The 11720-nt window shown below is 39.9% G+C and overlaps 1 protein-coding gene across 2 annotated transcripts in view; it reads right to left on the bottom strand.

The window, feature by feature from the left end:
• The window catches only part of Glg1 (golgi glycoprotein 1), a 93313-nt gene that overhangs the window by 38176 nt on the left and 43417 nt on the right, over nt 1-11720 (bottom strand). For both annotated transcript variants that reach the window (XM_051169150.1, XM_051169151.1), the window contains exons 4-8: nt 10937-11152; nt 6247-6450; nt 4940-5011; nt 2678-2861; nt 1358-1572 (exon numbers count right to left, since the gene is read on the bottom strand). In XM_051169150.1, coding sequence (XP_051025107.1) covers nt 1358-1572; nt 2678-2861; nt 4940-5011; nt 6247-6450; nt 10937-11152 — 891 coding nt within the window. The remainder of the gene's footprint in view (nt 1-1357; nt 1573-2677; nt 2862-4939; nt 5012-6246; nt 6451-10936; nt 11153-11720) is intronic.

The following is an 11720-nucleotide window of genomic DNA, read 5'->3' on the forward strand; positions in this document are numbered from 1 at the left end:
TAGAGGGCTACAGACTAGTCAGGGTCAACAGAAGCTAAGATGAAATTTTACTCCATATCTAAAGTTTATATAAACTTGTGTTTCAGACTATAAAATTTTGATTTTTACATGATTAGCTAGAAAATAAAATTCGAGCAATGTTTAGTTTATAATAAAAATACCCAAAACAAAGTAAAAGATGAACTGTAGTTTTCTAAGGTCCCTTAGGTTATAAAACTAAAGTATCTTTCATGTCTCCTAAGGGAAAGTCATTGTAGACGGTGCTATTGTTGCATCTGATATTCTAATTTGTACAAGGATTTATCCAATAAAAAGTAGCAAACATCGTTACAGGTAAGGAGACAGATGCCACATTGATGTTTTGTTGACTCTATATTATGATCTTCAGTTACTGGATTGCTTATGAACACTGGATCATGAGTCACTTTATTTTTCTTCCAATCACCTGTATATTCTTGCTTGTAAAGTTCGAGCTGGTGAGAGATAGACATTTCTATTCATAGTTACCCTGATTTAATTAATAAAGACAATGTGATTCTGAAAAAGATCCCTTAGGCTTGCGGCATATAAGTTTTTCATTCCTGTCAACTCTCAATTTCAACTCAGTCAAACTTGTTAAGACAGGCAAGTTCTCTTCTGCTAAACAGCCTTTCTTGATTTTGCACAAACCGACTTGCCTTTATTCTGAGTTTAGTAATTCAATTTGGCAAGTTCTTCAGAGCAGAGAAACAATGGATTTTCTTTACTTAACTTCACAGTAGTTTTTATTGATTATGAACTCAAGCTATGTTGTATACCAACTTCTATATCCTTATTAAAACTTGCCCATAAAAAACATTTTTGTGTACCATTAGTACCTGATGTCAGAGAAAGCATTTAAGTGACAGGTAAAGGTTCTCTGGCTGACAAAATGTGACATCGCCTTGACACAAGCTAGAGTCACTTGAGAGAAGGAAACCTCAGTTAAAACGCCTCCAGAAGAACAGGCTGTGGGCAAGCCTGTAGGGCATTTTCTTAATCAGCGATTGATGGGGTGAGGGTGTGCCATTGTGGGTGGTGCACTCTGGGCAGGTGGTCCTGGGTCCTATAAAAAAGTAGGTCGAGCAGCTGTGTAGGTGGCTACAAGGGGCAAGTCAGTAAGCAGCAATCCCCTATGGCCTCTACATCAGCTCCCGCCTCCAGGTTCCTGTTTGAATTCCTCCCCTGACTTCCTTCAATGATGAACTATGTGAAAGAATAAGCATTTAAAGTAAACCTTTTTCTTCCTAGATTGTTTTTGGTTATGGTGTTTCATCATAGCAATAGTAATTCTAACTAAGACAATAGTCAAGGTAGCAGTAGAAATATCTTTCCTTACCGCCTGCTGGCAGTTCATCCCAAGGTTTCCCTTTTCACCCCGAACTACTTTCATCAGACAGTGGAGGGTTCGCCCTTTCCGATGTAATCCTGAACAGTGATGTTCAATCTCCCCTCGACAGCTCAGGATGATCTCAGGGCTCAGAGAGAAATCTTCCATCAGCATGCGTCGGTAATCTAACATCTCCCCTTGGCACTCACTGCTCACTTGTCGCCCTATGTTAGGGGTAAATATAAAATACAGTTACGATCCCTACCCAGATCTAGCCAATGGTCAGGACATTCTCCACAGTTGAGTGGAGAGTGGGGACTGACTTTCACACATACTCTGATGCCTCACATTTGACCACGTCCCCTGGATGGGGGAGGCCTGGTGGCACTCAGAGGAAGGACAGCAGGTTACCAAGAAGAAACTTGATATCCTATGAGCATATACAGGGGGAGGAAGTCCCCCCAGGCACAGTCATAGGGGAGGGGAATAAGGGGGAAATGGGAGGGAGGGAAGAATGGGAGGATATAAGGGATGGGATAACCATTGAGATGTAACATGAATAAATTAATAAAATAAAAATTAAAAAAAAAATCCGAAAAAAAAAAAATACAGCTACGATATGTGAGCATGAGGACCATAAATCTCTACAAATTAAAAAACACATTTTTGTCTGCAAAAGAATAATACAATCTTTCTGGATGGAATTGATATCTAGATTGAAAAGCTTACAACTTAGCAAAAGCTTTAGCAACATAAAGCAAACTTAGCCTCCAGAGACCTAGTTTATTCTGTAGGGTTGTAGTACAGATCTTATAAATTAATAATGCAAATGTTTTGCCAAAGGAAGCCCTTTTGTCTTTTTCTTCCTTTCTTTCTTTCTTTGTAGAGGACTGAACTCATGGTCTCATTCACGTTACCTATCAATACAAAAACTATTGGGGGCAGTAAAAAAACAGAACACAATCCCTTGTTGCCCTAAACAGCTAACATCTGTGGAAAAGACTATCCTTCAAATATTCATGACAGCTCCCTGATGTCTTTGACCTATAAATGTGAACAAGGAAAACTTAAAAGAACAACAACTCCCTCCCAAAATCCAAACACATAAAAGTTACTCAGTCAGTTAGTTTAGCGATAGAGCCATATTTTGAAGTCAAATCACTCTGACCCAAAACGCATGTGACATGTTATCCCCTTCTTCTAAAGAATATAGACAGTCTTAAAATTAAAAGGTCTAACAGAAACACAGAAGGGAAGTACCACTTATGGTAGGAGCAGCCTCAGAGTGTGACCTAGAGAAGGAGAAAGGGGGAGGAGATGAAGCGTCACCTCTGTGCACAGCTGACTCCAGGCACATCAGAAGGTAGGACAGCCTGGCTTCCCGAGACCGAGGGAGGTTTTCCACGTTGCACCGGTATTTTTTCAAGTCACTCTTACAGGATTTGGCCAATGAATAACTGACTTTATAATCCTGGGCAATGAGCTTTTGGCGTGTAGTTAGTGCTTCTCTACACTGAGGAAAGAGTATAAGGAATGAAACCTTAATGAGACTTAACATGGATCAGCTATCTCCGATAAGCAGAAACTCAAAATCTAGCATGTCAACAACTGCACTTTTAACCAAAATGCCTATCTGTAAAATTATTTAAAATCTGGCAGTAGAGTCTGGAGACATGACTCAGCAGTTGAGAGCACTTTTATCTCTTGCAGAGGACCCAGATTCCATTTTCAGCATCTACATGGTGGCTCACAGCTATCTATTAACTCCAGTTTCAGGAGTTTTGAAGCCTTTTTCTAACTTACTCTGGCACAAACATAGCCCACATACATAAATCCAAGTAGGCAAAACATTCATACATGAAAAATAATAAAAACAAATGATAATTAAAAATCTGACTCTAGTATGGAAAGAGTCAAATGAGTAGGACATTCTGGAACCAGGTGCTAAACTGTTAGGTAACTGGTGCTACAAGGGCATCACATAGATTTGTGGTGGGTCCAAACACACGAAACTTTACACAAAGTATTCTTTCCTCTTCAACCGTACTTCTGGTATAAATTTCATAAGATTTTAAGTGACAGGTGATATTTTATTTGGATGTTCTGTTGTACAGAATTTTCTATTACTCTGAAGACAGAAATAGCTGTATAAAAAAGCAAAGGATAGACTTGCAAAATTAGTTATTTTTCAAAGTGTTAAAACAATTCTTGAATCCACTCAGTGACAGGACTAGCAGTAATAAGAACATGGTAATGAGATAATAATGAAAAATTAAACAAATGTCTATCTATGAAGGACACTGGTGTGGTTAGTCTACACTATCTGAATATGCAATACTGGCATTAATGTGATTCTGATTTAAACATTTCCCCAATTTTACTCCCAAATGCCATCTCACTGTATAGGCATCACAATGAAAACTTCTTCTTTTTTTAAGAATGTATTTAAGACAAATACATTTTGTTGCTGTTTGTAAAATCTATGTGTTTACTTTGTATGTGTGTTTGGGGGTGGATGGTGGGTGAACTACGACTTGTGTGGCGGTCAGAGGACAGCCTGCAGAGGTTGAGTCTCTCCAGTCATGTGGGGTCTGGACTGAACTCAGGTCATGAGGCTTGGTGGCAAATGCCTCTGTCCTCTGAGCAATCTTTGTTTGTCTTTTTTTAAGACAGGGTTTCCCTGTATAATGGAGCCCTGGCTGTCCTGGACTCACTTCATGGACCGGGGTGGCCTTGAACTCATAGAGATCTGCCTGCCTCTGCCTCCCGAGTGCTGGGACTAAAGGTGTGCGCCATCACTGCTAGGCTCCTCTGAGTGATTTTGCCATGCCTTTTTTGCTTTTAAGATGGAGTATTGTTACGTACCCAGACTGGCCTGGAACTTTAAATCCCCCTGCCTTAGTCTTGTACGTGAGAGTATTACAGCCATGTGCCATCACACCAGGTACCCAAATATACTTTGTAAACTTCACAAAAATGCCTCAACTCTGGAGGGGACATACTGTACCAGTCATTCATATCTTAGTAAAGTCAGTTATGTAGATCCATAGTTTGAAAATATCTGAGGAAAAGAAAATTGTGTTTGTGCTAATTATACAGATGATTTTCTAGTCAATATCCCCAATATAATGCGGCAACTACCATATAGCAACACCTCATCCACATTATGTGAGGTATTTAAGCAATCTAGACACCATTTAAAGTTCAGAGGAGGACGTGGATAGGCCACATGCAAACACTATGGCCATTTTATTTAAGAAACATAACCGTCCACCCTCTGCTATTTAGTGTCTGAGTATGGGAGGGGTTTTTTTTGAAATCAACCATTCCTAAATACCACAAGACAAGTGTCTAACAGAGTGTCTGTGAAAGCCAGGAGAGCTGGCACACGCTAATCCCAGCACTTGGGAGGTAGAGGAAGGATCAGGACTCCAAAGCCACCCTTGGTTCTCTGCTGAGTTTGAGGCAAGTCGGGCAATGACACTGTGTTCCAGAAATAACTCAAACCTATACCAAGAAGAGGAAACCAAAAAAGGAGTTTGTGAAAACATTATGAAATTAGTAAAATATTAGTTCCTTCCAACGTGGTACCTTTTCACTCATGGATTCTTCAAATTTATGGTTAAAAAGGCATTTATACACTCTTCCTTCACCAGCTTGTGTCTGTAAGATAAAACATACACATTATTACTATTAGTTAAGTAGCTATACTGTGATATATCCAGTCTTAGGTAGAACTTTTACTATGTCAGAGTGAGTCTCTTACAATTTGATACTAGTCATTAACCTTTATAGTCAGTGGCTCTGACAGTGTTGTAAGTTCTAAAGAGCAGGCAGAAAGGAAGGACAGACAAGTCACCCAGCTCTTGGATGAGCCAGAAAAGACACATCAGTGGTGAAGTGTATACAAAGTTTAGGGGTCTATCATGTATAAGGTACTACATCCAGTCCTCAGAATAGAGGGAACGACAGTTGTTTAATAAGTCAGCAGGCTCTATCTGGTTTTAAATTTAATGCTTTCTATTTCCTCTTTGTTTGATACAAGGTTTCTAGGTGCAGCCCTCACTGTCCAGAACTCTGTAGACTAGGCTGGCCTTGAACTCACAAGAGTCACCTGGCCCTGCCACCACTCCTGGGTACCATCTATTTTATTAATCTTAATTAAAACCATATAAAAATGTAATGTATCAGAACTTTGGCCATAGGATATGAACAAGACTTCCAGGTAAAATAAGATTTCTATAGATAAAATAAGTTTTTTCTTTCTTTCTTTCTTTCTTTCTTTCTTTCTTTCTTTCTTTCTTTTTTTCTTTCCCCTGTTGTTTTCAGACAAAGTTTCTCTATATAGCTATTCTAGAACTTGTTCTATAGACTAGTCTAGCCTTGAACTCAAGACGGGCCAGCTTCTGCCTCCTCAGTGCTAGGACTAAAAGAAAGTAAAGAGGCAGGGGGAGCGCCCACCAACGAACCACAGATAAGTTTTCAAGAACTGAAATTGTGTTCAGCATGGTGTCCACATCTTTGATCCCAGCATTCAGAAGGCAGCAACAGATGGATCTCTGTGAGTTCGAGACTAGTCTGGTCTACAGAGTGAGTTCCAGGACAGCTAGGGCTATGTAGAAAGACCCTATCTAGAAAAACAACAACAACAAAAATCCACAAACAAGTCTAAAATTGAAAGGTGAGAGACACTAGAAGAAATACTGTGTGCAGTGTCAGAAACAAACTGTTAATTAGATGTTACATCTTTAAGACCGAGCACACAACACTATTCTTTATATCTCTGTATCATCTCTGCTTCACTGGTTCTCCTATTTGTGAAGTTTGTGATGGCGTATTTCATTCTGGAATACAGTACTGCAGTAAAAGAAAGGAAAACCAATTTTGTAGTAACTCACATTCTCACAAAAGCGCTCCCGATCATCTCGGCAAGCAAAATACAAATGCCGGTCCAGATGGAAGTCATCGGAGGACAGCTCAGCCACCCGAAGAATGGCTTTCTTGCATTGTTCAGAAACTTGGATCTTAGGCTCTTTTTCTTCTGCTTCCTTCACCAGGCCCTTTTCCAAACATGATACCACCTCACCTTGTGAATGTGCATCCTAAAATAGCAAAAATATTTTAAAACTTTCACCATACAAAGATTGAGTAAACATTTGGTTTTAAAAAAAACGGTTGTGTAGAGACTGACAGGTAGTTCAGCACTTAAGAGGTACATACTGGTATAGCAGAGAATCTGGGTTCCGTCTCTCTCTCTCTCTCTCTCTCTCTCACACACACACACACACACACACACACACACACCACATGTTATACATGGAAAATAGAGCCAGGCATGGTGGCCCACACCTTTAATCCCAGCACTCAGGAGGCAGAGGCAGTATCTCTGTGAGTGTACACAAGTTCCAGGACAGCCAGGGCTACAAAGAGAACCCTGTCTTGAAAACAAAACAAACAAACAAACAAACAAACAAAAACCCAAACAAACAAAAAAGCAACAAAACAAAACAAACAAGCTGAAAAGAAAATAGGATTCTCGTGAATTCTTTTTTTTTTTTTTTTTTTTCCTTCGAGACAGGGTTTCTCTGTGTAGCCTTGGCCATCCTGGACTCACTTTGTAGACCAGGCTGGCCTCGAACTCACAGCGATCCACCTGCCTCTACCTCCCAAGTGCTGGGATTAAAGGCGTGCGCCACCACACCCGGCTCTTGTGAATTCTTTAAGATCTTAAAAAGCATTTGTTTATAGGTGTACATGTGCATGTGCACAGATCCTATGGAAGGATCAGATCCTCTGGAGCTGGAGTTACAAGTGACTAGATCTCTAGTGGCCAGCTAGAGCCACCTGGAGTTCTCGGAGTGACTTGGAGTTCAAGAGAAAGAGCTTGCCTCAATATTTGAGAAGAACAATGACTAAGGAAGACACCAACATAAACTCTGTCCCACATACACATGTATACACATATAACCATGCACACATATGAGCAAGCACACATAAAAAATACACATGCAAAGAGAGGGGGGCTAATTAGTGAATGTCACACATATGACAAAATATTCTATAAGTGACTTAAGAATTTTATTTCTTTTTTATTTGTTATTTTTCATTTTGGGTTTGGTTGGGGTTTTTTGTTTGTTTGTTTTTGTTTTGTTTTTTCATGTAGACCTGGATGGCCTTGAACTCACAGAGATCAGCCTGCCTGATCAGTGCTGGGATCAAAGGTGTGCACCACCACTCCTGGCTTAGATTTTTCTTCCTTTATTTGGTGCTAGAAATTAAAACAAGGCCTTGGGAAGGGGTACGGCATCTGCATGTGTGCTATATGTGAAGCTCAGAGGACAATTTATGGAAGTCAGCTCTTTTCTTCCTCTACGTGGATCTAGAAAATCAAACTCAGGTCAGTAAGCTGAAAATGCCTTTACACTCTGAACCATTTTTGTTAAAAAAAAAAAAAAAAAAAAATATATATATATGTACACACACACACACACACACACACACACACACACACACACACACACACACACACATTCCTTTTATTTATTTATTTATTTATTTAATTTTGGTTTTTTTGAGACAGAAAGTTTCTCTGTGTAGCTGTGGCTGTCCTGGGTTCACTTTGTAGACCAGGCAGGTTTGGAACTCACAGAGATCTGCCTGCCTCTGCCTCCCAAGTGTTGAGATTAAAGGCATGGTCAACACTGCCCAGCTCTTATTCTTTTTAAAAATTGTTTTAAATTGTGTGTGTGTGTGTGTGTGTGTGTGTTGGGAGGCATGTATACATGTGAGTGCTATTGAGTGCTAAAAAACCAAACACAGGCCCTCTGCAAAAGCAGTGTATGCACTTAATTACCAATACACTTTTATTAATTATATTGTAGTAAGAAAAAAGTTTGCCTGAGAAATACTTACTGTCTTGATAAACATTTAGAAGTTTGTTTTCCTTTCCCTCATTCTTTGACTTCAACCAACAACACTAACCTCAGATAGTAAGACAAGGCTGGGCTTTTCCTTTGAATAAACCATCTTCTAGTTTGAGTTTCCTATGTTTTCTGTGATATCCTCAGGGTGATTGGTTAAGAGCAGAAAACACTAAAATGATACAGTCAGTGAAAGCACAGAAGCAGTGAGGCCGCAGCACAGTGCTACGAGTAGTTCTTTTGGCCACATCCTATTTTTCTTTATGATGTGAACCATTTATACTTTCATTTACAAAAATTGCCGTTTCATTTTGACATGTACTTAGAAAATTCAAAAGGTTTTGGTAATATGCCTTCTTTATTCTAAAATTTATTTGGGAAAAAATGCATCACTAAAATTGAACATCATGATGTTTTAAATACTTATACAGAGTAAGGGTAAGAACAAATTAAGCAAGAATCCCCTGCTCTCTGGTTTTGGGGGTCAGTTTCAAATGGCAGCATATTTGAAACATGGCCGTAGAAGATTAAACATATCTGTGGCCCTAGAGGAAATTACAGAGGAAGGAGTGTGTTTTTTCTATGAGGTAGGCTGAGCCCTTATCACTGCCCCTTACAGATAAGAAAACCTGGCATGTGAAGATGGATCTGGTATGAACAGAAATTTCACTTAATTGGTAGTTTTATCAAAAGATAAAAATGAATTGTAATTCTAGCATTTGGGAAACTAGCCAAGGCAACATACAAACATATTTGTCTCCAAACAAACAAACAGACAAAAAATATACCCAAGAAAGTTGAAGGAAACATTGTTTTGTTTTGTTTTTCTGAGACAGGGTTTCTCTATGTAGCCTTGGCTGTCTTGGATTCACTTTGTAGACCAGGATGGCCTCGAACTCACAAAGATCCACTTGCGTCTGCCTCCTGAGCGCTGCTGGGATTAAAGGGTGCACCACCACGCCTGGCCTCACTCTTTGTTATTTTATTAGAACTGAATAAACAATTTGTATTGGCCTTCAGCTCCAGCCACTGCAGACTTAGAAACCTGAAGCTGAAAGCAGGTTTTATACTGTTAATTCAGAGAATGGGGAAGCCAATTAGCTCTTGCTCTGATGGCCAATAGGCAAAACTATCTTAAAAGGAACTTTACTGCACGATCACTGAACACAATGTAAAATCATCAAGACTCCTGAAAAGTGTGTCAGGAGCACAGAAAGACTAAAGTTTGGAATCAGATGTGATCCCCAACACCCTTTTAAAGATAACAGGGTGACTCAAATGTTGTGCCATTTCTACTCTGTTAAGAACTAGCCTTTTGTTAGTTGCCTGAAAGCTTCATGTCAAGGTCACAGAGCTTTTAAGACTGACCACTAATGAGAGAGAACAGGGTCTTGTCCTAATATGAAGCAACATCAGGGGGGTGACAGGCAGACAACACTAACTCCTCCTTTTCAGCTGCAGCACCCTAATACTATGGTCCACTTGTCAAAAATGTCTACAAGCCATAAACAAAGAGAGACAAAGAAACAGTGGGTTTTCTTTTCCACTTAGGTCTTAATCTAGATTCATGAGCAGCAGCAATTTAGAAGTTACACCATGCCTGGCATGATGGCGGATGACTGTAACCCCAGCACCTGGGAGGCAGAAGCGGGCAGATCCTTCTGAGTTTGAGGCCAGTCTGGTCTACAAAGCTAGTCCAGCCAAGCTGCACAGAGAAACCCTGTCTCAGATGGGAAAAAAAGTGATGTCATGTCTTTTGAGTACCTCTCCTACTGGCATTCATCACTTTTCAAGAATTTCTTTCTTTTACTTTTGCTGCACAAACAAGTCCGGAACCAAAATGTCTGTTGTGACACCCTATTATACAAGACCCCTTTGGGGTCAAATGACCCTTTCACAGGCCTTGCATATGAGCTATCCTGTATATTAGGTATTTACATTATAATCCATAACAGTAGCAAAATTACAGTTATGAAGTAGCCACAAAATAATTTTGTGATTGAAGGTTGAAGCATTAGGAAGGCTAAGAACCACTAGACTAGTAATTTCAAACATAAGATCAGTTAAACTAAGAAGGAAGAAACTAGGTGGGTAATTACATCACGGGACATTTTTCTTCTGACTGGTGAGAAGTAGTTCCACCTATCTTAATTTCTCTTCTTCAGAAAACAATAGAGAAGATGAATCTTAATTGGTGACTTAATGGGATTTAGAATCACCTGGAGATAAACCTCTGGACACGACTGTCAGGGCCATGACAGAGGTCCTGAACTGAATGAACAAAAAGGAGGAAGCCAGTGGAGCAGGGCACTGCCTGCCCGCCTCCTGCCTGTGGTGCACTATGACCCTCAGCTCAGGCCTTCGCTGCGCCTCGCTGCTCAGGGAGCCCAGGCAAGTCTCGCCTTCCTTCCTCCTTCCATGCTTCTCTTAGGTGTTTAGTTATAGCAACATGTGAAATAGATAATATGAACATTAATTTTTTTTTGTTACAAACCTACAAAATGTCCTAAGTTAATCAGTCTTGGGCCACAGGAAGTGTCTGTAACAAAGTTTCTTTTAGTTTGAACTTTAAGATCACCTTGAGTCTAGTTTTCTCCCATGTGAGTCACACAATGGCTTTCATTTAACAAGTTCATAGGTTCACTGGAGAAGTAAATGTAAGAAATACCTTTTCACCAAGACGAATGCTGCCACATTTCAAAATGTTGATGTCATTTTTGCAGTCATCCATGAAACCACAGATCAAGCGGTAATCACTGAAAATGATGGCCGTCATCTTGGTAATGTATTGATGACACTGGTACTCAGTGATGTTGCCTCGGTGGTCCACCAAGCAGGAAACCATGTAACCTTTTCCGACTGGTTCTTCAGCACATTCTTTAATCTGTTCAAAACAGAAAGAAAAAAAAAAGTGGCTGCTTTACACATGTAAGAATCAAGAAACAGGGGCTGGAGAGATGGCTCAGAGGTTAAGAGCACTTCCAAACATCCTAAATTCCCAGCAACCATATGGTGGCTCATGACGATCTGTAATGAGATCTGGTGGGCAGGTGCAGCACATGCTGGCAGAATACTGTATAAAGAGCAAATAAATCTTATTTAAAAAAAAAAAAAAAAGAATAAAGAAGCAAAGCTGGGGGGGGGTAGGGGGTTGTGCAAAAAAAAAAAAATTCAAGAAACAACATTCAAATCAAGAAACTTATTTAGGGGTTGGAGAGATGGCTCAGCGGTTAAGAGCACTGTCCACTGTCTGCTCTTCCAAAGGTCATGAGTTCAATTCTCAGCAACGACATGGTGGCTCACAACCATCTATAATGAGATCTGATGCCCTCTTCTGGTGTGCAGGTGTATGTGCAGGCAGAGCAATGTATATATAATGATAAATAAATAAATCTTAAAAAAAAAAAAAAAAAACATTTAAGCTGGGTGTAGTGGGGCACACCTTAGGTCCC

Source organism: Acomys russatus, chromosome 26 (assembly GCF_903995435.1).
Source record: "Acomys russatus chromosome 26, mAcoRus1.1, whole genome shotgun sequence".
Classification (NCBI taxonomy): Eukaryota; Metazoa; Chordata; class Mammalia; order Rodentia; family Muridae; genus Acomys; species Acomys russatus.